Consider the following 27,202-nt stretch of genomic DNA (forward strand, 5'->3'; position numbering starts at 1 on the left):
GTGTATGTGATTTGGAGTTTTTACTTCCAAATGATATAACTTACAAAAGATTACCTTTAATTCCAAATATCCTGCTAATATTCGGAATGCTTGGGGGAAACTGTTTTCGCAAAATAAAGTATCTAATAATCAGTGGACTGACAGCTGATTGCCCGTAGCCTGATAACTGTTATATCTAAGGCAAAGAATATAAAAAATACAAGGGAAAAGGCATTAACAAATACAATAGTTAGTGCTTTGTCTCCTACTCATTTTCTTTGAAATAGGAAATAATAAGTTAATTGCTGTGGGCAAAAGTATAGATTTGGCATCAGGGAAAACTATAAACATATTGTCAGAATCGGTCTCTGAAAAGTTTTAATATAAGTATAGTCATATATATATTAAGCTTAAATGCAGCCCATCTTGGTGCTAAGAAAAATGGATTTGGTAAATTCTATTTCTGTGAATATTTAAAAAACAAAAACATACTTTTTGTTTTATTTTCTTATTTTACAGGGGCCTTTGGAAGTTGCCCAGGTTTTCCTATCTGAAATACCTAGTGACCCAAAGCTCTTCAGACATCATAATAAACTGCGACTTTGCTTCAAAGATTTTACTAAAAGGTATTCAAAGTTTTCTACATAAAGATACTCAAATTGAGAACATCTAATCCACAGTTTGATATGAGTCTTAAGGGATTATTGAAAGGAGAAACTATAGAAAAATGGTTCACAATGAGACATAGTCTGAGTATAACTTACTACTCCATATGTATTTTATATATATACACACACACACACACACACACATATATATATGTATATCCCTGCCCCCCAATTCTGTATGTAATGCCATGTTTTAAATTTTGAAAATGAGAGAAACCTCGACTCAGGAAATCTTTAACTTGAAACTATTATTAGTTTGACATTTAACTAGTTAACTTTGAAAGCTGTTATTTATTTTGAACATTTCAGTGTGAGAGTTTCTGTCTCTCTTCCCTCAGAAAATATATAAGCAGCAATCTTGGAAGCAAAAAATTTTTCTTCAGATCTTATCCTTATATGTCTCTTTTCCAGGCCACTTAATCTTTATGATCCTCTGTTTTTAATGTATGAAGTAAGGATATAATATCTACCTCACACAGGGAGATTGTGCCAATTAGAGGAAATAATACTTAGATGAATTGGAGCCTCCCAAAACACCCCCAGATGGGATGATTTGCTAGGAGGGCTCAGTGGACAGCATATAGTCATATACGTGGCTATGGTTTGTTAACAATGAAAGAGTAGAAAGTAAAATTAGCAAAGGGAAGGGGCACGGGGTGTAGTCTGGAGGAAACCAGGCATAGGCTTCCATGGGTCCTCTCCGAGGTTGGTCACATAGAGAGGCTGATTGTTCAGCAAAGAATCATGGCAGCATGTGGGAAATCATGTCCACCCGGGAGCTCAGTAGAGACTGAGGTGCCAACCAGGCTTTTTGTTGAGGGCTAGTCCAAAATCACTGCAGATGGTGATTGCAGCCATGAAATTAAAAGATGCTTATTCCTTGGAAGGAAAGTTATGACCAACCTAGATAGTATATTCAAAAGCAGAGACATTAATTTGCCAACAAAGGTCCGTCTAGGCAAGGCTACGGTTTTTCCAGTGGTCATGTATGGATGTGAGAGTTGGACTGTGAAGAAAGCTGAGTGCCCAAGAATTGATGCTTTTGAACTGTGGTGTTGGAGAAGACTCTTGAGAGTCCCTTGGACTGCAAGGAGATCCAACTAGTCCATCCTAAAGGAGATCAGTCCTGGGTGTTCATTGGAAGGACTGACGCTGAAGTTGAAACTCCAATACTTTGGCCACCTCATGCGAAGAGTTGACTCATTGGAAAAGACTGATGCTGGGAGGGATTGGGGGCAGGAGGAGAAGGGGACGACAGAGGATGAGATGGTTGGATGGCATCACCGACTCAATAGACATGAGTTTGGGTAAACTCCAGGAGTTGGTGATAGACAGGGAGGCCTGGCATGCTGCGATTCATGGGGTCGCAAAGAGTCAGACACGACTGAGCGACTGAACTGAACTGAACTGAGTCATGTAGGTACCTTCTCCCTGACAGTTATCAAAATACCAGACTCCCAAAAGGAAAGCTGGTATTTAACAGAAACTATAGTGTTTTTATAAAATGTTCAGGCAGAGTGAGCCACTCTTTCTGCATATGATAGGAACCCTTCCCAAATCCAGATTCCCAGACTGTAACCCAGGGCCAGCCTTACAAACAGGCCTTCTTAGGAGAGCAACCTCAGGCCTGCCGTTACCTCTTTTCTTCACAAATAACATTTGGTACATAATAAATAGGTGTTCAGTAACTGCAAAATTTTGAAACAATAGGGAAAAAGAATCAACAGCTTGATACTGATTGCTGCTTCACTCACACTATGAGCACAAAAGAGGGAATGATCATTTTACATGGTGATGTCAGGGAATATTTCACATAGGAATTAACATCATAAACAGAAGTACAGAGTACAAAGTATTAAATGTTGCTGTTGTATCTGACTCTTTGCGACCCCATGGACTGTAGCCTGATGGGCTCCTCTATCCATGCAATTGTCCAGGCAAGAATACTGGAGTGGATTGCCATGCCCTTCTCCTAACATCATATATGGACCTTGAAAATTAGAGATACCAAGTAAGCATTTCATGCAAAGATGGGCACAATAAAGGACAGAAACAGTATGGACCTAACAGAATCAGAAATACTAAGAAGACGTGGCAAGAATGCACAGAACAATATAAAAAAAGATCTCAATGACTGGGATAACCACAATGGTGTGATCACTCACCTAGAACCAGACATCTTGGAGTGTGAAGTCAAGTTGTTCTTAGGAAGCATCACTATGAACAAAGCTAGTGGAGGTGATGGAATTCCACTTGAGCTATTTTGAATTCTGAAAGATGACACTGTGAAAGTGCTGCACTCAATATGCCAGCAAATTTGGAAAATTCAGAGTGCCCACAGGACTGGGAAAGGTCAGTTTTCATTCCAGTCTCACAGAAGGGCAATGCCAAAAAATGTTCAGACTACCATACCATTGTCTTTTTTTCGCATGGTGGTAAGGTAATGCTCAAAATCCTCCAAGCTAGGCTTCAACAGTACAGGAACCAAGAACTTCCAGATGTTCAAGCTGGATTTAGAAAAGGCAGAGAAACCAGAGATCAAATTGCCAACATCCGTTGGATCATAGAAAAAGCAAGAGATTCCAGATAAACATCTACTTCTGCTTCATTGACTACATTGAAGCCTTTGACTGTGAGGATCACAAACTGTAGAAAATTCTTAAAGAGATGGGAATACTAGGCTGCCTTACCTGCCTCCTAAGAAACCTGTATGCAGGTCAAGACAACAGTTAGAACTGAACATGGAACAACAGGCTGGTTCCAAATTGGGAAAGGAGTATGTCAAAGCTGTGTATAGTCACCATTCTTATTTAACTTTTATGCAGAGTTCAGTTCAGTTCAGTTGCTCAGTCATGTCCGACTCTTTGCGACCCCATGAATTGCAGCACGCCAGGCCTCCCTGTCCATCACAAACTCCCGGAGTTCACTCAGACTCACATCCATCAAGGTGATGCCATCCAGCCATCTTATCCTCTGTGGTCCCCTTCTCCTCCTGCCCCCAATTCCTCCCAGCATCAGAGTCTTTTCCAATGAGTCAACTCTTCACATGAGGTGGCCAAAGTATTGGAGTTTCAGCTTTAGCATCATTCCTTCCAAAGAAATCCCAGGGTCGATCTCCTTTAGAATGGACTGGTTGGATCTCCTTGCAGTCCAAGGGACTCTCAAGAGTTTTCTCCAACACCACAGTTTAAAAGCATCAATTCTTGGGTGCTCAGCCTTCTTCACAGTCAAACCCTCACATCCATACATGACCACTGGAAAAACCATAGCCTTGACTAGATGGACCTTAGTCGGCAAAGTAATGTCTCTGCTTTTGAATATGCCAACTAGGTTGGTCATGCTGGGCTGGATGAATCACAGTCTGGAATCAAGATTGCTGAGAGAAATATCAGTAACCTCAGATATGCAGATGACACCACTCTTACGGCAGGAAATGAAGAGGAACTAAAGAGCCGCTTGATGACAGTGAAAGAGGAGAGTGAAAAAGCTGACTTAAAACTCAACATTCAAACACAAAGATCATGGTATCCATTCCCATCACTTCATGGCAAATGGGTGGGGAAACAGTGAAAATAGTGACATACTTGATTTTCTTGGGCTCCAAAATCACTGTGGATGATGACTGCAGCCATGAAATTAAAAGACGCTTGCTTCTTGGAAGAATATGACCAACCTAGACAGCCTATTAAGAAGCAGACATTACTTTGCCAACAAACGTCCATATAGTCAAAGCTGTGGTTTTTCCAGTAGTCATGTATGGATGTGGGAGTTGGACCATAAAGAAGGCTGAGTGCCAAAAAATTGATGCCTTTGAATGGTGGTATTGGGGAAGACTCTGGAGAGTCCCTTAGACTGCAAGGAGATCAAACCAGTCCACCCTAAAGGACATCAACCCTGATTATTCATTGGAAGGACTGACGCTGAAGATTCCATAGTTTGACCACTTAATGCAAAGAACCAACTCATTGGAAAAGACCCTGATGCTCGGAAGGATAGAAGGCAGGAGGAGATGGGGGCGGCAGAGGATGAGATGGTTGGATGGCATCACCAACTCAATGGACATGAGTTTGAGCAAGCTCCGGGAGATGGTGAAGGAGAGGGAAGCCTGGCGTGCTGCAGTCCATGGGGTCGCAAAGAGTCAGACACAGCTGAGCAACTGAACAGCAAAAACAATGGACCTTGAAAAATGAATATTAGTTTTTCAGTCAGAAAAGAGGGGAGGGATATACTAAAAACAAAAAACTCAGCATGAGCAAAGTTTAGAATCTGTTCTGAGAAAGATGCATAGTGAAGCTGGAACTGTAGAGTCTCTGAAGACAAGTAGTCAAATACTGGTGGAAATAGACTAAGTACCATTAAGTAGATGACTTGTTAACTAACAAAGCAGCATCAGAACCATAGTCAGAAGCCAGTCTTTGATTTCCTATTCTGGTTTCTCTTATCATATTATAAACTGTGGTTTCTCTTATCAAATCATTCACTGAAAGGGTTTATTTGGGTAGCAGTAATTTCACAATACAGCACCTTTGTCATCAGTAAAGTATGAGGAATGCTAACTTGTTCAAGTCTCTCAAGACAGTATTTTATTCTCACTGCAATAGCTGTCATTAATTGTTATCAGTTTCTCCTGCATGAACATGGTAAACATCTTTTTAAAAACTTCAGATAGCTTCATTGGAAGTCTGGGGTTTTATGATCTGATTATTGAGCTAGATGACCTTATGGGTTTGGTTATAGAAAACATGGTTCCTAATGTATGTTGAAGATGAATGACCAGAGTAAAGAAAGCAAGCTTCTTTTTGACTGACTTCTGTTGTGACTGACATATACACACTCTTACATATAAAATATCTTCCCTTGTAGCTTAGTTGGTAAAGAATCTGCCTGCAGTGCAGGAGACCTGGGTTCAATCCCCGTGTTGGGAAGATCCCCTGGAGAAGGAAATGTCAACCCACTCCAGTATTCTTGCCTGGGGAATCCCATGGACAGAGGAGCCTGGCAGGCTACAGGCCGTGGGGTCGCAAGAGTCAGACACAACTTAGTGACTAAACTACCACCACCACCAAGGACCTAATGTATAGCACAGAAATTCAGTACTCAGTACTCTGTAATGACCTATATGGGAAGAGAATCTAAAAGAGTGGATATATGTATATGTACAACTGATTCACTTTGCTGTACACCTGAAACGAACACAACATTGCAAATCAAGTATACTCTGACAAAAATTTTTAAAACATTGATTTTATTATTTGGGATGTTTCAAATACAAACCAAAAAAACCCTACTGTGATTGTGAGCTGGATGATCTTGGAACAATACATACTTCTTTAGGTCATAGACACTAATAATGCTTATTTTCTTTCTATTTTGGGGGGGATTTTTTTACTATTACTACAATTCTAAAACAGATGTCCTCTTCTTTGTGTTTATTTACGATAAGGTAATGAATTCCTATAGTTTGCAGGTCTACTAAAGGGCTAATATAAAGAAGGTTTTCTCTTTTAAATTACAAAAAGGCAGAAAGCCAAACTACATGGTTTATACCTTACAAGTCATAGCGAATACTCTTTTTTTATTTTTGTGTGTATATATTTTGTGTTAATATGCATATTTGTTCTACCACAACTGTTATATATATAATCTTAAATTCTTATTTTTTCAATTAAGCTTAAAACTATTATTCTAATAGTTGTATTATCAAATATCTGAATTTAAGTTGAATTTAAGTGTGGTATAGTAATGAAGTGTATTTTTTTTCTTTTGCCAAATGAAAGTATTAAGCTCAAGATTACTGAGCCAAAGTACATGAGCATTTTTGTTGGCTCCTAATATGTAATCTGTTCCAAAAAGTTCTAAGTAGTAACAATGCCAAGAATGCAAATGTACTGCTAGTTGCAGTACGCCTTACTTTATGTAATGCTATTTAAATACGGTGTCTCTTGTTAATCAATTTAAATGGTACTTCAGTTTGCATTATTTTATTCCTAAAAACAATAAACGGTTTTTTTTTTGTAGTTACTCTTTACATACTCTTAGGTATATAAGCCCTAGAAATATCTCTTGTACATCCAGAAGTAGTTAAAGAAATAGTTGAATAATATTCTTTATAGCTAAAAAACAACAACAGAACACAAAACCAGGAGACAACCAAGATATCCATCAACAGAAGAGTAAATAAATCACGGCATATCCATAGGTTCAACTTCAACCAGATAATACCACATCTTTTTCCAAAGTGCGTAAACCAGATTTAAATTCTCACCACTAATGTTTGGGAGAGTTGCTATTGTAGTGTAACCTCCCCAGTATTTGATATTATCTGACAACCTAATTTTTGCCAATCTAGTGGATATGAAATATGTAATTATAGTTTAACTTTGCTTTTCCTTGATTACCAGTGAGGTTGAATGTCTTGTTATGTGTTTATTAGCTATTTCTCTTTCCTCTCTGTAATGTTCAAAGTTCTGTTTCTTATTTGCCATTTTCCTATTGAATTCTTTTCCTTACTGATTTCTAAGGATATTTACATACTGGAAAAGTAATCCTTTATCATTTGTATCACAGACATCTTTTCTGAACTTGGGGCTTAGCACTTTTTTTTTTAATAAACAGAAGTTGTTAAATGTAATATTGCAAAATAATTCAGTCTTTCTTGTTAGGACTGTTGCTTTTTGTGTCTTAAGAAATTTTTTACCCAAGGTCAGAGTATGTTGACTTCCTAAACATCTATATAATAGTATCTCTCAAATTGAGTATAGCCCAAACAAAAGGGGAAGAAGGCAAAAAAGGCCTTTTTACTTTTAAAAACAATTCTTTCCATTGATTTTTGCATATGGTTCAAGGTGGGGGCCAGTTTGATTTTTGCCCCTACTGATAACTGAATATGACATGAGATAGCAGTCAGATTTCTGTTCCCATATGGTTGTGCAGTTGACCTGGCACCACTTATTTCAAAGATTACCCTTTCTCGACTACTTTGCACTGTTAATACATCAAGTGATCACTTTGTGTGCATCATTTTCTAGGATTTTTTTCTTCCATTGTTTTATTTATCTCTTTGACTAATATGCTGTCTTAATTACTGCAGCTTTATTATAAACTTTTATATATGAGAGACCAATTCCTCTCACATTTTATTCAAGGAAAGAGAATTAACTCTTCCGGTCTATGAATATGGTCTATTTCTCCATTTACTTATATCCTCTAAATGTTTATCTAAAATTTTTCTGTAGACACTTTATCTTTTCACTTATTCTTTGGTACTTGATATTTTTATACTTTTGTTAATGGTATTTTTTTATATTACATTTTGGGGGACTTCCCTGGAGGCCCAGTAGTAAAGAATCTGCCTTGCAAAGCAGGGGCTATGGGTTTGATCCCTGGTCTGGGAAAATTCCAGTTGCTGCTGGGCAACCTAGCCCATGTGCCACAATTAAGACCCAACACAGCCAAATAAATATATATTTTTTTAATTTATTTTCTATTTGCTGGCATACAGAAATACAATTTATTTTTACATGCTTTACATGACAATATTGCCAAATTCACTTGTTAATTCTAATAATTTATATGTAGAATCTTTTTCTTACTGTACTCTTTAGGATCTCTAATAAACTATGCTGAATAGGAATAATGATAGAGGGCATCATTTTCTTATTTCTGATCTAAAAGAAATTTTTTCATCATTAAGTATAATATTTTCTTCATGTATTTTGTAGATATTTTTAATTAGGTGAAATAAGTTCCCACTAGTTTGTAGTTATGCTACAAGTTTGTCATGATAGTATTTTAAAATTTTATCAAGTGGGTTGTGTGTAGGGAGTAGGGATGTAATATAGTATTAGGACAGTTATTATTTTGTTTGGGAGTTTTGCAACTGTTTTCATGGATGGGATTGAATTACAAGTTGTTTCTTATAGCCCCCATTAAGTTTTGATATCCCAACCTTGAAAAGTGAGTTTGAAACTCTTCTCAGGAATAGTTCTTTATTCCTCCTATACTCTAGAATAGTTTTTTATATATTCAGAATTGTCATGCTACAGTGGGATTATCTATCCTTAGACTGTTAAGTAGAATTTGCCTGTTTGTGTTTTCTCTGTGGGTAAATTTGTGATTTGACTGATTTGATGTATTTAATGGTTTTTGGATTATTCATATTTTTACTTGAGTGTTTTGGTAAATCTAGAAAAATAGAATTTCATATTTACTTACATTAAATTGTACCTAATATCCTCTGTGCCTTTATAAACTTCTGCTATATTTGATGTCTCATTTTTCATTTCTAGAAGAGGATACCTGGCCTTCTCTCATTTATTCTTGCCAGAGTTTAGTCTATTCCTTTAGATTTTTCAAACAACCAACTTCTGCATTTTTTTAAATATAGAGTTATCATACTTTAAAATTTTATTTTCTTCCTTAGAGTTTATTCTTTTCAAATTGCTGGTTAGCTCTTCAGTTTTAGCCTTCTTTCCTTAGTATAAGCATTTAAGGCTATACATTTTCCTCTAAGTATCACTTTAGCAGCATTCTACAAACATTGATATGTATACTTTTTTAAACATACTTTTTCCATTTGTCTGTTGGAGTCCAGATAGTTTTTCTTAAATATCTGAATTGAATAAGCAACCTCAATCTATTGAATTTTTGTTTGTTTCATTAATAAGTCATGACCTACTCTTTTGTGACCCCATGGACTATATAGCATGCCTGGCTCCTGTGTACCTTGGATTTCCCCGTCAAGAATATTGTAGTGAGTTGCCATTTCCTTCTCCAGGGAATCTTCCCAACCTAGGTGTTGAACTCACATCTCCTGCATTGGCAGGCGGACTCTTTACCACTGAACCACCAAGGAAGCCCATCTATTAATTTAAGAAACTTCTATTTGAGTACAGGCAAACCACTGTCCCAGATGCCACTGAATAAATGAGTATGGTTATATACCTCAAAGAACTTACAGTCTAGTGGTGATATGTGTGTGGGGGGGAAGGGGGTATCAGATTTAATATTAAAAAATACATAATTTTCAATTGTGAAAATTGGAAGTGGAAGTTAGATTTTAAAGAAACTCTGTTGAGCCTCGCTTCCCTACCTTAAACCTAATTGCAGGAGAGGATGTTTAACATACAACAGAAAAACTGAATGCCCTCATCATGGTGGCTACATATATATATATATATATAGATAGATAGATAGATAGATAGATAGATACATAGATAGATACATAGATAGCAGTAAGCCTTCTATGTCAAAAGAAATCTTTTGATGACACACTGTTTCCCCTAGGTGTGAAGATGCCTTAAGGAAAAATAAGAGCTTAATTGGGCCAGATCAAAAGGAGTATCAAAGGGAACTGGAGAGAAATTATCATCGCCTTAAAGAGGCCCTACAGCCTCTGATAAACCGAAAGATCCCTCAGTTATACAAGGCAGTATTACCTGTTACCTGCCACAGGTATGTATGTTTTTTTCTATTATTTTGTATCTTCAGAAAAATGAAATCCACTTGAATTATTTAATAGCGAATTTGTTTACCTTGTATTAAATGGCTTCAAATATGATGTCTTCTGAAACCTAACAACTTTTGTAAGCCTTCTATCAGCTATACCTGAAGCAGCTATAGCAGATAAAAAGTCTGTGATAAAGAGAGTAATAAAGTCAAGTTCTCATACTAACCAGGACACCACACGTTTTATCTCCTAAAGCTGTTTCTTTTAATGTCCTGTCAAAGTTTCTGGTATTTCTGTTGAGAGAATTTGCTAGAATATACTGAAGCCAGGTATTCATTTCCATTATCCCTGACAGTAAATAGTATATAATATGTCCTTCTAGATTTGGATCAAAACAGCTAACTGCACTGAGTATCAAGAAAGCTTCACTATTTTCCTTTATTTTCTCAGTGTGACAAAATTAGAAGTGGAAGTAACTTGGAATTTTCTACAACTGATCCTAATTTGAGTAGATAATTTAATCTAATTTTAGACTCCTCCTCTGTAAAATACTTGCCTTGAAGAGGTTGTTGTGGAAATTAAATGGCATGTAAAGTTCCAAAGACAGCTCTTAATATTTTTACTTTTAACCCCTGAATTCTGGACAGGGCATGATAACTGCTAAAAGTAAACTGCATTCTTTGCATTTTTAAATCAAAATGTACGTACATCTCTTGAATTATTGTGGCACCAATATCTTACCACCTCCTTTTTAAAAAATTATAACAGTGAAGCTGTTAAATTATACTTATTTGACCAAATATTTGGAAGGCATTTGAAGTTGCTTATATAAACAGCATGTATACTATTGATACATAAGAAAATTAAGCTGGCTATTTGACTATCTGGTAATATTCCCTGTTCTTCAGTGATAGGATGTTTGTGTACTTCCAAACCTCTGAAAATGTATACCAAATGCATGCTGTATGTCATGTCCCCTGCAGGGAACATGTAGACAGACCACGTACAGGAACAGGAGACCAAAAGGACTGTTTTAGAAAATTCCATGGATGGAGGAGCCTGGTGGGCTACAGTCCATGGAGTCGCAGAGTCGGACACGACTGAGCGACTTCACTTCACTTTATTCTTACAATGATGCAAGACACCCTAGGTGGTTTCCTCTTGAAACTCTTGTTGAGAAGCAACACTAGTCCCCTCCACTTTTGGCTTCCTCTGTAGTCTTTTTGGAATGTCTGACTACTTCTTGCCTCTACCTACCTTCACCAGTCTTATATTCATTGGTCAGATCCTGGGATAGAGTGCTGGGTCCCTGAAATAGTGAGGTGTCCTAATGCTAGTCTCTCTTCCATCAGATTTCTCAAACTCCTTTTAGTGGAAAGACTGTATTGTTTCTGTCTGAAGCAAGCTTCCCTTACACCAGTATCCTGAATTGTGCCTTCTTCTATGATGGTTATTCCTCCAAGCTTTAGTTTTTAGTATTTGCAGACAGTTTTTTTGAGTTTAGAAAATACTTTTTCTTGATTAACTATCTTCCAAGACTGCTATTTTCCCAAAAAAAAAAAAAAAAAAAAAAACACCCCACCAAAACCAAGTTTGGAGATTGAAAGCTGAATACAATCTCTTTGTATCTGTCCTCTCCTTTCCTAGAGATTGTAAATCTTAAGACATTAACATTAATGTCAGGAAAGATAAGCAAAATCATCTTCCAAATTTACTTAAAAATTTTTTAAAATTATTTTCAAATATTTAAATTTAAAAATTACTTAAAAAGTAATTTTCTAAATTTAAACTCTTCCAAAATTTATTGCAAATTTTAATAGAAAATCCTATTTATAGTAATGTACTAATGGTTTATTTTATGAATTTAAAATAATGTTTTAATTTCTATTATTATAAATATCAGTAAATAATCCACATAAACAAAAGCTTCCTTGGGGTCCTCAATTTTGAGTGTATAAAGGACCTAAATGCCCAAAACTTGAGAACCACTGATTTAAGGCTTAGAGTTTATTATTTTAAATAAAATACCTGTTTTGCCTTTTAACCTCAAGTAAATCTCCTGAAATCTCTCCCATTACCCCTTAGTACCTGTTTAATCAAATATCTAATACATTTATTGGACAAATGAATAAATGATCAATGGACCTGGACAGTGACACTTCAAATCTTATCGAGAAGTCTACAAGTTAGAATATATAGAGCAATAGTGTGTAGGATGAGCATGTAACTTGAAAGTGAAGAGCTTTGCTTGCAAAAGTTTTAAAGTTAATAAGCTTTTGGTGGCAAAACTTTGAGATATCTGGCCGGAAGCACGTCAACATTTTAGACGATTATATAAAAATTGTTTACTCATATTCTTTCATTTTCTCTCCAGAGATTCCTTCAGTCGAATGAGTCTGCGCAAAATGGATCTCTAATTTAAATGCACTTGTATTATTCATTTGAAAAAAGCCATGTATTCAACACTGAGTGTGAAAAGAATTTAAGAGCTATTGAAAAAGACTTGGGACTTAATTCTGGAAATTACAGCATTAATTTACTCATGGAAGAATGCAGTGGCCAAAATAATATCAAATGGCAATTGGTGAAGTTTGAGAATCATGGCTGTGGTTTCTAATGTTCCGGTAATATGCTGTCCTTTTTTAAAAAGACATTTTAATAACTCAAAGGTACACTTACATTTACCATTATTTATACCATAGCTAACGTTAAATTTATTTACTTTAAGTTTGTATTTTTTAATTTATATTACCATTTATAGATTTGTTTGGAACCATTTTAAATGTAGTAATGCTTATTTTAAAGGTACTATTAAATATGTGAACGTTTACACTAATTAAAAGACTTAAAAATTTTTTTATTGATAAAAGCAGAGAATGAGTTAGAGTTGATTCAAGAAATAGTTGCAAAAATAGCAAAATGAAAATCATAATTGACAGTCACTTTATGGGCCCACATAATAGTTCCAGATTAAATAAATAGGTGGAAATAAGTTGATAACTGGCTTAAGTCTTCAGACTGGTTTCTAAGGTATTTTCCAGACACCCCAAAATGGTATTTAGAACCGCAGAAGTAACTACCTGATAACTTCTCTCTATAAATGATTATATACTAGGATAGCTAATACCTAGTTTGATCTCTGACTCAACCTTATAGTAATGATAGTATGAGCTGACTCTTAGCAACTAAAATGAACGACTCCTGTTTCAAATTAAATAAGCCCATCATCTCATCAGTTTTTACTCTTATGCAACTAAAATGAATGAGTCCTGTTTCAGATTACATCAGTCATTTCATCAGTTTTTAGTGATCTAAACTGATAAATTAGAAATCTGCTTTAAACTTATTTACATCACCATAAAAATAAGAGTGTTTGATTTTAATCTGTCAGGTGAATAAGAAGTTATATTTTTTGATACTTGTATAGATTTTACAAAGTACATGTATAAAAGGTAAAATTACCTGTCAATTAAAATTGAGAGCTAATTAATTTAAAATTATAACTTTTATGATATGAAAAACTAATTCAGGTTTTTTTCAACATATATTTGGCAAGCTTTTCCAAGGCAGAGTGTATTAAGGATTTCTGAAAATGTCTGGTTTTTTCTTTGTGCAGTTTTAGGAAAGATCACTTGTAATCTGTCCCTTTGATCTACTGACCACTTACATGAATCACTGAAGACCTGATCAAACACGGTACTTTCATTCTTCTAAGAGCATAGATATGATGGCTAATATTCCCTGCTCCAGCCTATCTTTTTAACAGGCAATATTATCTAAAATTCCTTTTACCTATATCAATTCAAAGACAATCTCAGAAAGGTTTTTCAGGTGAGTTACAGGTGAACCAAAATGGGTCAACTAGGAAGTCAGAAAAGCATAACCTCAAAAATGTATGAGAACAGAGGATCCAGATGGACAATAAAGAAAGGCAGAGTCAAGGACAGAAACTCTAAAGCAAGCAAAAAAAGGTAACTGATTTACATAGTCTTCTTTTAAGGGTGGGGGGGGGAGAATATTAAGTAATTCCTAGGTCATTTCTCTTAAGGTTACACATATATGAGAATTTGGATTGCCATTCATCTCAGTCACTATCAAGAACTTTAAGATTTGTATGACTTAATGATTATGCAATAATCATTGTCTGACTTGAGTCACAAGAGGCTTCCTCTCAAAACATTGGTATAACTGAACACTTCCTAACTTAGCTTACTGTGTTCTTCAGTTTTTTAAAAGATAAAATTTTTGTGTCAGCAGTCTATACTAGTTCTTAACCATAGCTGTCTCTTGAGTGTTACAGAAGCCCAAGTTCTGTCCTAGAACTACTCCATCGGAGCTCATAAAGTAATGTTAAGGATGTTTTATTTTTAAAGGTCTATTAGTGACTCCTACTCCCTCAACTGCTTATGGGTGGTGTTCTGAGCTCTTTAAAAAAGGTCCCATTGATTCTGAATGTAGACAGAGGTGTGAACTGTGACTTTTTATATTGCACCATCTTGTAAAAGAATTTGTAAGACTAACTGTATAGATTATTAGTTGACTGGTACTCTTATTTGTTGAAGTGGGGTATAGCAGTGTTATTCCAAGAATTACATATTCTTTGGATTTTTAATTTCTTAATATCAGGAATGTCCTTTAACAAGTCATAATTGATTTACCAATTTAATGTTTAAAGTGAAAATTTAACCCAGTTTTTCTGTGCCTAAAGCCTTAAGTTCTCCAGTTTTGGATTCCTTAAAGTTATACATCTACTTTAAAGGAAAACTAGGTATGACAATTAAGATGGACCAATAAGCACAATTTCTATTTGAAAATTTCTTCACCTCCAACTGTCAGAAAGTATTGAGTATTATTAAAGGTAATTATGCATGTTTATTCTCTTCTATGTATATATGTTTATAGTATGTTTGTGTGTATATATACATACACACATTTTTTTTAAAGAGAATCCAGCTATATATATGGTAAAAAATATGCAAGTAAAAAATTCTTCAAGCATTTGTATACATTGTTGTTAAGCAGTTTACATTTTATTGTCCTGGTTTTTAAAAAAGTTAAATTTAAGGTCACACCTCTAGGTTTGATGTACTGTATACAGATCGTGCAGAGTATGACTATGAAGGAATACAAATTAGTCCATGCCCCAAAAGATTTACTAGGATACAGAATCATTTTCATAAATACACATAAAATCCAGGTGAAGATAGAAGAGGACTGACTCTATAGGTTTTCTGAGATATTTTTCAAAGTGATTCAGGGCACAAAATGTACACTGTTGTGAATACATACATATTCCAGAGTTTGTGCCTGTAATATAGCCCATCTAAGGTTTGGTTTATGATTTACAAAACTGTATGTACTGAAATGAGATTCTGCCTCTTAGCTGAAAAACCACAAGACCTATAAACATCGTGTAGATAATTACTCCAAAATATGGAGATACAAATACAAGCACTTTATTTTAAAAAGCAAACACAAAAGATAGATGTAAATTCAAAAGTGTTTAAATGCTTCCATTTTGAATAATTCAATTAAGAACCTATACAAGTTTGTTCCCAGAAGCTAATGTATCACTAGTCTCTACTAAGGAAAATGAATTCTAAAAATTAACATGGTTTTCAATAATTCAAATTTCACTATTTATATAAAAACCTAGAGACCAATAATATCCAATAGCTTCAAAAGATAAGCGATGTAATCAATTTACCAATGTTTATCCATGTCTATTTAATATATACACAAGGAAAATACAATCACTCTATAATTTCTTATAAAATAGCAAGTAAGGAGTAGATGTAGGAGATGTAGAAGGGGAAAGAGAATTTAAAAAGTCCTTCTCTTCAGTAACTTTCACTTCAGAATCATCAAAAAGTAACCATTTCCCCTCATACTCCTTTAAGCTTTGCACTACATATGAAATTTTGTTCTCAAAACCACTAATGTTAATGCCTGTTTGGTCACTGGATTCCTTGTTACTATCAGATTCATGGGTCCCATTAGTATTGTTAATCTCAGAATTTCTATTTTCAGGAAGTGCTGTACTGGCAACTTTATCAGGATTAGAGGCTTTGTTGTATAACTCATAATCTGCCTTGCTCTTTTGTCCTCCAAGAAGTCCAACAGCTTCTACATTTTTTTTGTTCAAAACTTTACTTGGCTGGTTATTTCCACTGACTCTAATAGACACTTCTTCATTGTCATAATTTTCAACCACACCCCTTACTTCCTCCTCATTCAATGGTTCTGGCTTACCTATTTCACACATTTGGTCGATCACAAAATTTTCCTTATCTAGTTCTAAACTGTTAAGGTCAGTGACTTTAACAGAAGCAGTATAGTGCCCACTACTAATTGTAATGCCACTATGCATCACAACTGCAAATAATCCATAGCTGTCGTTGGTTGGCTTTGTGCTCCATTCTTCTAGTGACAATTTAAGAGGTGTCAGTAAAGGAGTGTTGATCTTGGAAAGTCCACCACCATAACAGTCAAACCTTTGGAAGGAAAAAAAAAGGTTTTCTGGGATTCCACGTTATATATTCTGTTTTATACCCAATGTGAAACCAAGTAAAAAGGCTGAACAAACCCTTAATATTTATTGCTCATAAAATGAAAACACCACCCAAATTTTGTATGACATTTACACAAATACTGAAATCAGTACTAATATAGGTGCTTCTGTGTAGGATATATGGCACTTCCCCCTTTTATTTTCCTAATTTTGTCCAGTAAGAAAATGACATTTAAAAAAACCACTGATCTTCAAATCTCTTTTCCTGTAAATCTAATAAATCATTGTAGTGTGAAGTCTGTCTCTACAGCCAAGATTTGTGGAAAAGAAAAAGCTATACTGTAGCAAAGAAAAAGTCCACTGAAAGAAAGGACTATGTCATCTTCTGGCAAAATAAAATGTGTGGAGAGCTCCTGGGAAGTTCTCATGGTAATTTCAAATAGTTCATTAATATAGAAAGGACTAAAAACTATAATGACATTATATCTACATGTCAGAAAAGTCTATCTAAAATTAACTGGAATTTTGATGTTTATTACTTTTAAATCTTTCAAATACTTAAATGTTCAACTATAGAAAAATCTCTTCATACTTGTTTTATTTCCTGGCTTACTTACCTTAAAACTAAAATAATTTTGCTTGTTTCTCTCCCCTCAAAAAAAATGCTGATGTATAAACTAAATTTGTTCCTTGCTTTAGTCCCATTAAAAAGGAATGAAAATGAACAAATCATGTGTAGCCAGATGCTGACAGCAGGAAGAGATGAAAGAGGTGTTAAGGACAATCCCTATGAGTGGTGAAGCTGAGTAAGGTCTATATTCCAATGATGTTTGTTTTTTTGTCATCAGAATTGTGTCTGAGCAGCAACCCTCTAATTGGTTATGTATTAGTTAATTCATTACCTACTAATAATTATTCATAAAACCTCTGTGTACTTGTAAAATCCATATAAGAGGTTTCCCAAGGTGGCACTACTGGTAAAGAACCCACCTGCCAACGTAGGAGATGTGGGTTTGATCCCTGGTTTGGGAAGATCCCTTGGAGGGCATGGCAACCCACTACAGTATTCTTGCCTGGAAAATACCATGAACAGAGGAGCCTGGCGGGCTGCAGTCCATGGGGTTTGCAAAGAGTCGAACATGACTAAAGCAAACTTAGCACACTTAGCACACACACACATGTATAAGACATATTTCATGTTATTTATTGAATAAAATGATTTTGATAGTCTAAGAAATATTAGCAAGAGTTAAAATGATCTTTTTTTTCCTTTATATTAAATATGATAGTATTTTGAATTAAACTTTAGAATACTCACTCCAAGCCACTAGCAGCAAAGCACTTCAAATGAATAGTTATAACTTCAGGCATTTTGTCAAACAAAAGACTTCGTTCCGCTTCAGTATAATGATGGCAGTTTTCACAGAAATATTTATCTTCTCCTACAATCCTTTCCACTGAAGCAAATTGTGAAATTGCCCATCTCAGGGTCTTCATTTCTGTTTTTGGCTCTGGAGAAACTACACAAGAGAATCCTGTCACTCACAAGTAAAAAATCTCTGAAAAGCTAAGCTATAACTTTTTATATTCAAAATTAGCATGCATTTTTAACTGACTAATCCTTCCTAAATAATAACTGAAGAGATTTCTTTTTAGTTTCAGAAACTAGTAACTTTCTTCAACAGAGCATATACCTCTAAATATTTCATATCTGGTAAAAAAAAACATTGAGGAAAAAGAGACAGCAAAATCAAGATAAGCCTACTCTGACTCCATGTGAGACAGATTTTAGTTTATATTTAAGTCGATTTACAATATCTAAACAGGTAAACCAGTCTCAATCATTTCCCATAACATTACTTTTTTGTGTGTGGTTTACACAAGATAGAACATTAGGTTCAAATATGTTGTCAACAAAAATATCCTCAACAGCTCAGATATTTGGGTAGCCAAAAATTAACTTATTAAAGCATTTCATTTTCTCATTATAACATACTCTATACATCAAAATAAAGATGCCACAATTTTCAAATATAGTTAACTATTAACAAATGAAGTTATACAAGAGAATGATTTTATTACACTAAAGACAGATTTTTTCCTCAATAATTATATAAGCTACTTATTAGACTGTTTTGTTGAGGAAAAACTGAAATTATCCCATGAACCGTGCAAGACTCAGATTTCGCTTACTTTCAGAATTCTCCTCTACTTTGGAAAGCTCATCTTCTTGCACTGGTACACTGATGTCTTGAAAATCTTCTCTTCTTTCTGTTAAACTTTCACATTCTAAGCAACGAGTCCGTAATACCAGCTGACCTTGAAATAATTTCTCCACTAGCTCAAAACCAATTTGCTCTGCACCTAAAACAAAAAAAAGGAAAACACAAATCTATACAGATGAATTTTTCAGTACAGCCCAGATAACCATTATTCCATTTAAAGTAGACCATGAATAAAAGGCTGATTTTCACATTTCAGCTTGCTTATTAGCATTAAGAGGTGACAATCATGTAATACAAACTCACTGTAAAGAAAATTTTGAATATATGAATTACTGTTACCTCAATGAAGAGTTTCAACACAACTGTGTCCTTAAAACTCCCTTCCCAAAGATATCCCAAAGTGTGTCAGTTCTACAAATTTTCCCTGAGATCTGTGTGAACCTAAGTAGAAATCCAGTTCAGGTATGATGTAACTACTTAGTAAATGCAATTTCTTTCATGAGTTTACGTCAAATACTGCATATATAAAGGGATAAAATATTCCCTTGTCATTAAGATGTATTAAACCCCCCTAATTTATAAACATAAATTACTATTACCTTAAGACACACACACAAAATACACATAAGTGCAGTGCTTAAAAAGCTAGTTCACATTGTGTTAAACTTCTCTTAAAACTTATACCAGATGTATATGCATCTAAGAAAATTCCAATTCTGCAGCTGTTAATCTTCCTACCTATCAATGTTCAAGAATAAATTATACTGACCTTTGTTTATGGGCTTAACTTCATTAATGGGCATATCATTATTCTCTGGAGACTCAAGTTCACAATCATTAGTTGTATTATCATTTTCATACTTCCCCAAGTCCTCTTCAAGATCATATTCATTTTCTTTACAGTGTCCTTTGGATCCTTGGTTTGTTGCTATTTTACCCATACTACAGAACTTGGAAAGAATGCTGGGTTGCTTAGCTGCAGACTTTAACCAATTTATTTTAACTTTTGATTTCCTTTGGGAGGGTCTTGCATTCTCATTTTCAGAAATGTGCTTGGGGATTATCTTAGGAGGAATCTCTAATGTATCACCTGCAGCTTTTCTTTTTGATCTGGTTTGTCTCTGGTTTTCTTCCAAAGATTGGTGTTCCTTGGAGATTTTAACTTTTTTTTTCATGTTACCAAATTCAGCATCACTTTTTCTTTTCCCATTTCCTTTTGGGAGTTTTTCTTTATAGTCTTCAGAATGCTTCATATTGTCCATCTCCATGCTGTTATTATCACTCATTTCCTCTTTCTGATATTCTTCTTCTACCTTAGTAGGTAAGTCTTCCACATTTTTTACTTCTTCTTTTTTTAGGAGTTGGCATGTTTCTTGAATGTTTCCCAAAATACACTGTAATACTTCCTGTGCATCATGCTGTAGATATCCTTCATACATAGGGTTCAGTTCCCTATAAACAAAAATTTTCATTTCATCTATTCTAGTTTCGAAGATACAATACCAAAACAAAAAACCACCTTGCCATTACAGAACTATTGAAGTCCAGAAAACATTTATTCAGCTACTAATCTGAAACTCCTTACCTAAACTTTTAACTGAAAAACAAATTTAATCTCATTTTCATCATCACAAATACTTTCATCTCCTAAATACTGTTAATAATAGCTAATATGTACACAATGTTTACTATGCACATTTTATTCAAAATGGTTTATATATGGATAGATAGATATATTATGGCCTTGCAGCACAGCTTGTGTGATCTTAATTCCCTGACTAGTGATCAAATCTGTGCCCCCAGCAGTCGAAGTGCAGTCTTAACCACTGGACTGCCGGGAAAGTCTCAAACTTTTCATTTTGGAGGAGGTGGTGCATGGGCAAGCTGCAATGCTTGTGGGATCTTCATTCCCTGACCAGGGATTAAACCCAGGTCCCTGGGAATGAACGGATGGAATCTTAACCACTGGACCACCAGGGAATTCCTTCTAAATGCTTTTTATATTTTATGTGTAATCCTCACAATAACCCTATGAGGTAACTATTATATCACCACTATTTACAGATAACTTCTCCAGGTCAGTCACAGAGATGCAGAAGTCAGGCTTCAACCTACTCCTGGCCACCAGGCTACACTGCCTTTTAACAAATGTGTGGCAATATGTTACATCTAGGTCTATTCCTAAATGATGAAATAATTTTTAAAGACTTAGAACCCTGTAATATTTTGGATAGAGCCTTTTTATATATAGGATAAAGTTTCATTTTTTAGGACAATACTACAAAGAAATCTAATTCAGTTAATAGTTTTCTTCTGAGTACACACAACAAAAATAGAAGGCTTGGAATTTGTTGTTCTTGTGTATAACATATTTTGGATATAGACCAAAGGATTTCTATCTGAAATCCTTGGGACCAAGTGTATTTGGTAAATCAGAAATTTTCAGATTAAAAAAACCCGGCACATAAGTAAAATACGTATCACTGACAAAATAGGGATGGTATTCCCTAATTATACACATTACTACTTCTACAGAAATGTATGAATATTCACATTATAGGTAAATATGAATATAAACTCATACAAATTCAGATTTAATGAATTTACTACCAATCTTAGGAAAAATTTCCAGTCTTTTGAGCCTCCGGGATATCAGGACTATAGACCTGTAGTTTCTGTTTTCCTTGCCATTTATTCCTCCCGTTGTTCACATATCACTCTCCTCCAAAGAGAGTAGTAAGTAGCTAAATTGGAATCCTAAAATCATATAATAGGCTATACCTGAGTGTGTTAAGTAGTCGCCTTGGCTGAGTAGCAAGTTCATCAGTGTATTTCTCTGGATTTAATAGAAAACTAGCCTGAAGCTGTTCAACTGAAATGATCAAGGACTGTAAGCTGCATATTAGTTCATAACTTGCCAAAGAATCTTCTTTGCAGTTTCCCTGTCAAGAAACACACAAATATTTTTATTTATGAACAAATTAAGTAACTTACCCCTTTTCCTCACTAGACAATACTAGCTTTTCTCACTCTAATTTCATAAAACTAATTTTATGGAAGTATACAAAATAAACTTCAAAAAAAAAATTAAGCATATTTTTAGTTACTTTCTATTATGTGGGTGATAATGGTTTTTTAATTATGTAAATCAAAGGTTTCTTCAAATTTACATAAATAGTAAAAATGAGTCAATCTGAAAATACAATAGGGTAAAAGGGCACAATATATTGTTATGGTGGTATGTGTAAAAGTGTTTACTGATAATCAATAAAGGGGATATAATTAAGCAAACTGCCAACCTCCCAAGAATGAAAAATAATTGCCAATAAGAAATTTAATTTTCAAGTGTAAATTTAAGAGAAATAATATCGGTCATTCTCCCAAATCCTCTGTGTATTTATTACTTTTTCATTTCTAAGCAAGTGAGTTTTGTTAATTTTATATTTTACCTTATCTTTTTGATTGGCTTCATCTTTTAGGGCTTCTTTCTTCCTTGAAATAATATTAAATAAGTGCTTCACTCCAGATTTAAAACCAGGACAAAAATATAATACCTATAAAATGAGACTGTTTTGAGTATTTACAAAGACAATATACCTAAAAAAATCATTAAAATGCTATCATGCTTTCTGAAGAGCACGTTCAAATAAGTATTACTTAAAATTTTGAGATTAAGGTGTGTGTCAAAAACTGTTCTTTCATCATAGTAGCCTGCTATCTTTCCTCTGTAGCAAAGCACTGAACCTGAAGTGTATAACATGAAACATAGTTTTAAGGAGTAAAACATGTATCAGTTCAGTTCAGTTGCTCAACCATGTCCGACTCTTAACGACCCCATGGACTGTAGCACCCCAGGCTTCCCTGTCCATCACCAATTCCTAGAGCTTATTCAAACTCATGTCCATTGAGTCAGTGATGCTATCCAACCATCTCATCCTCTGTCGTCCCCTTCTCATATCACACAGAATCAACTGGACAGAAAACTAAAAGTTTGGTATCTTCAATTTAACCAACATCTACTCAACTTTGCTATCCCAGTGTTAATATATCATTTTCTCTTACCTCAAAGGAAATTTATAACATACAATTTAGAATCATGATTATTTTACCCCATTATGTTTCATTTACAATCAATGGCAAAGACACTAGGGACAATTGAAATCCTCCAGTAACCTAGATTCTCAGGAAACACTGTTACATTATTCTTTGCATACTAAAATTTTATGATATAGCACAACTGTCAACTTACCTGAAGTATACTATTAAGATAACAAGTATTGCCGAGATTATTCAGTCCCACAAAAGGTAGCAAGTTTTCTCTCTTCTCACAGTTTACAGGCGAGGACTGTGCCGCAGGAACAACTTGATCACTATTAAGTACAGAGAAGAGAAATGGATAACGAAGTAAAATCTTAAAGTGGAAATACTACTTCCCTAGACTTAGTCTTTTCCCAAAAGTTGTGGATAAGTACATGGATTTTATTCAGATGGCATTTCAACAGAATTAATCTTTACAGGTGTAAAAACTGCTGTACATCCAGAATAAAAGTATTACAAGCACTTTAACAATATTACAGCCAACAAGCTTCAAACAATTCCACTAAAGGACTGCTAATCCCACTTTACAAAGTAGAAAACTGCAGAAGTGGTACTATGATTTGTTCAGCCAACATGACATTTTAATCAAGTAGTTTAACTGAACAGAATCCTGGGACTATGACGATATTTGGGAGAGGCTGCACTAAGTCAGATTCTGTTAAAAAAAGATTAAGAGGAAACCAAGTCTATGAAGATACTTACTTATACAGCTGTCCCCCACTTAAAAATGAATTGTTCAAGTTTATAATTCTTTAACCTCATTTTAACAGTCTTCACAGCATTTTTATTTATTTTACAGCTGCTGGCTATTATTCTTAATACCTTAAGGTGTTTATAGGCATGAAGCCGGTAAACAAGAGGTTTACACATAATCTCCTAAACTGATTATTGGTAAATACCAATACTAGGAAATGCACTACAATCAGGTTTAAATTGAAAAATAATTTTAATCAACAAATACTTCTCTAAGTTAGTCTAACTGGACAAACACAATTTCAGTGAGTTATAATATTAACTGTGATGTGATCTCTGTGGGGAACCAGCAGTTTTATCTAGTTTCTACTATACACTGCTAGACTTGTCTCACTAATGTGTGTTTTTTTATGTCCCTCTATGGACTATCAGGTCAGAATGATTGTAGAAATCAAACCAAGTTCCCTGCTTTTTTACTGATACAGAATTTTTTAAAGTACAGAAAAATGCTAAAAATAACATACATACATTTCAGACCCTTTATATTCAGAAGTCTTTTCTTCATTTTCTTGAGAATCTGTGAAATCCAAGGCTCTCTTGGTTTCCTTTTTCTGAAAAAACTTCAAGGAAAGTCTGTTTTTTTTGGATGGACTACCTCTTGAAAGCCCATTACTTTCACTAGGTATGACACCAGGCATTTTCTCCTCAAATCCCAAGCAGTTGACAGGAATTAACTTATACAGGGATCTTGTAATCACCAGTCATACCTGTTAATCAGAGAAAAGGTTATTAGTTTTCAGTTACCAACTGTAGGCAATAAAATCATTTCTGAAAACAAATTTACCAAGGAATGGTACTAATTAGAACTTTGTATTGGAAAATCTAATGCCCACCAATAAGAGGCAGTAAATGTTTACTGCTTAAATGAACAAGTTGCCATTTGTCCCTAACTCTTAAACAACAAAAAGTCATGATACTGAACTTTTATTAGCCTGCTATTAGATTTAAGGGGAGCATCACAAAATACTCCACTTTAGTAAGAGATGTGTGGTAAAGTATTATCATTAAAGGGTAAAAAACTTTATCATCTATTAGTTCACCCAGAAAACACTGAGCTTTTTTACCAAGGTGGGAAAAAGGATGAATGGGAAATCAAAGGAGTGCTAGAAGTGACCTGAGTTCTTCTTCCAAAATCTCTTCTAGTTATATGAAATAATCTACTTAAAATATAATCTACATACAAGAAAAGGCCTACACCTAGTGTTTACACCTAAAAACTTGTGTAATAAACTATTCGAAGTTGAGATAATGGTGTAAAAAACTACTATATTTTGTGTATATCAAATTCTTATGCACTAGGAACCAAAATATACTGACTTTACAAACTTTTTCTAACTACAGAATTAAAATACTGCTTTAAGTAGGAAAAAAGAAAAGCTTCCCTTGTGCAAACTTTCTTCCCTGTTTGATAATAAAACTTGGATTTTAAAAAAAAGGTTGTATTTGTGGTAGTCATTTTACACTTCAGTCCTGTTTTTCATTAGGAAGGTATTAGGAATAATTATCTAGTACCAGAAAATCAGTTAAGAGTCCAAAAGCTCAGCAATGACTTTCAAACATAGGTAAAGGATGAACTAAACTCACACCCTTAAGCATTTCACTTGGCTGCCTGTGAGGTGGGAATTCACAACAATAAACTCAGCAGTGAAACATGCCCCTTTTTTTGAGACATCTCAGGAATACCAATTTCCACACTCCAACTCAATTTATTCGTATGAAATGCTATCACTAATGGTAAACTAGCCTGCACTACAGTGTCAAGGATCCCTAAGCACAACTTGTGATTCTTGTAAAAGGTTGTTCTTAGGAGCCAATTCTAATAAACGATGGAAACTGCATTCTCTGAGTAATCGGACTTAACAAAAAACGACCCAGCAGCTAAAATAACTATCAATCCTAATCAATAAACCAATCCTCAGGGCTCCTCAAAGCAATGATTAAACATTAGCCCTACCCAGACTATGTCACAGTTTACCAGGTGCCGTATCTTAAGCTATACCACTTCTTGCTCCTGGCTGTCCTATCACTGGGAGTTACGTCAAAAATGTTTCTCTAAATCAAGTTCCGCAGAAAACACAATATATCGAACATTAAATGTTCTTGGCCAAACGACAGTGTGAACACGAAGTCCCATTAGTTTCAGGTTCTTTCCTCTAATATGGCACAACTCAATTCTTCACTTTTCACGAAAAATGTAAAACTAGGATAACATCCTCGACAAAGGTTTAAGACACGTGGCGTTCTAAAAACTTGTAGAACATCTAAAAGTTAAACTGCGCGGTAAAATTTAGCAATCACCGACACAGAACAACGTGAGTGCAAACATTTCTTGTCCCCACCCCGCATACTGTAGGAACGGAAAAGAAACTGAGGCGATGACGGTCGGTGTTGCTGTCCGTGCCCGTCAGACGCGGCGGGCACCGGGCGGGAGGCGTCGGAGAGCAAAACCATAACGCCCGGCCCCTCGCCCGCGGAGTTGGCCTATTAACGCCCGGCCCGCACCTGCCGGAGTCCCCAGCGCCGGCTGGAAGGGGCACGGCCCGTTGAGTGGAGGGCTCGGCTGGCAGCTGGGCGGGGACGCGGTAACCCAAGGAGCCGGGGGTCCTCCCCGCGGCCCCCTTGGGCGACGGCCGAACTTGACGCGGCGCCCGGGAACCGGCCCCTCCTCCACGGGCCCTCCTTACCTGGTCATGGCCCAGAGCGAGGTCCGCGGCGGTGACGCCGGCGAGTCCAACCCCGGTGAGTGCGGGTGCGACAGGTGAGCCCCTGCGCCGGGCCCCCGACCCTCAGAAAAGCTGACCCGATCGCCCTCCCCGGGGGAAGTGACCATTCGCTCTCAAGAGCGGGAACCCGGGCTGCAGCTCGGTCCTGCCTGGCGCGGGCACCAACTACATCCCCGGAGCGGCGCCCTCCCGCGCCCGCCCCCGCCCCGGGACGGCAAGGAGCGCCAGAAGCGGCTCCGCTAGCCGGCCGCCCGAACCGCTAGGGTCTTCCTCACTCCACCACCGACGGGAACTTGGCGCGTTTTCCTCTGTCTCAGGACCCCCGTGTTTTAGCCTCCGCCCGCGCCAGCGCCGCGATTGGAGGCGGCGTCCTTCGAAAGTGCCGGTTCTAGTCTCCACGCTGCAGAAACGCGAAAGGCCAGAGTCGCCTCGCGACCGCCACTCGCCCCTCTGGCACGCCCGCACTCCTGAACCAGCTGGAACGGTAGTTGCCCCAAGATCGTAACGGGTTCTGCAGTTTCAAACAGCGCAGGCAGCGTCACGGGCAGCTCGCGCGGGTCCTCGCTGAGGGCGCGCGCTGGGAGCTAGAGGCCTGGCTGGCGCGCTCGAGCCTCACACACACACCCCGCCCCCCCTCACCCCTCCTCGCCCTTTTTTTTTAACCATTCGTGCGCGAGAGCTGGGGGGAAAGCGTACGGGTCGGGAGACGGGACAGAGAGAAGATGGGACGGGCTCCTTGCTCTGGAAGGAACCGCCAGGTGCTCAAATCCACCAATCCGTGATGACAATCCCCAACC

At 36.2% G+C, this 27,202-nt stretch overlaps 2 protein-coding genes across 2 annotated transcripts in view; one reads left to right on the top strand and one right to left on the bottom strand.

Moving 5' to 3' along the window:
* Positions 1 to 12,902, top strand: part of DOCK7 (dedicator of cytokinesis 7) — a 215,462-nt gene extending 202,560 nt beyond the window's left edge. Inside the window, exons 50-52 of the mRNA XM_068961268.1 lie at positions 499 to 605; positions 9,933 to 10,100; positions 12,470 to 12,902. Of these exons, the coding sequence (XP_068817369.1) occupies positions 499 to 605; positions 9,933 to 10,100; positions 12,470 to 12,512 (318 nt within the window). The 3' untranslated portion in view covers positions 12,513 to 12,902. The remainder of the gene's footprint in view (positions 1 to 498; positions 606 to 9,932; positions 10,101 to 12,469) is intronic.
* Positions 12,903 to 15,147: 2,245 nt separating this feature from the next.
* Positions 15,148 to 26,682, bottom strand: USP1 (ubiquitin specific peptidase 1). Its single transcript, XM_068964623.1, has 9 exons — positions 26,367 to 26,682; positions 24,151 to 24,389; positions 23,081 to 23,201; positions 22,281 to 22,385; positions 21,613 to 21,773; positions 19,601 to 20,283; positions 18,800 to 18,970; positions 17,925 to 18,126; positions 15,148 to 16,589 (listed from the first exon to the last, which is right to left on the bottom strand). Exons 2-9 carry the CDS (start codon positions 24,318 to 24,320, stop codon positions 15,854 to 15,856), a joined length of 2,349 nt encoding a protein of 782 aa, XP_068820724.1. The 5' UTR covers positions 24,321 to 24,389; positions 26,367 to 26,682; the 3' UTR covers positions 15,148 to 15,853.
* Positions 26,683 to 27,202: the final 520 nt, after the last annotated feature.

This window comes from Capricornis sumatraensis, chromosome 2, assembly GCF_032405125.1.
Source record: "Capricornis sumatraensis isolate serow.1 chromosome 2, serow.2, whole genome shotgun sequence".
Taxonomy (NCBI): Eukaryota; Metazoa; Chordata; class Mammalia; order Artiodactyla; family Bovidae; genus Capricornis; species Capricornis sumatraensis.

Bases quoted from the DNA above. Each gene is read 5' to 3' on its own strand.
- USP1 (XM_068964623.1), bottom strand. From the start codon at position 24,320: ATGCCTGGTGTCATACCTAGTGAAAGTAATGGGCTTTCAAGAGGTAGT. The intron at 23,202-24,150 runs GTATGTATGTTA...TGTACTTAATAG, and splicing joins GAATATAAAGGGTCTGAAAT to TGATCAAGTTGTTCCTGCGG. The intron at 22,386-23,080 runs GTAAGTTGACAG...CTCATTTTATAG, and splicing joins ATCTTAATAGTATACTTCAG to GTATTATATTTTTGTCCTGG.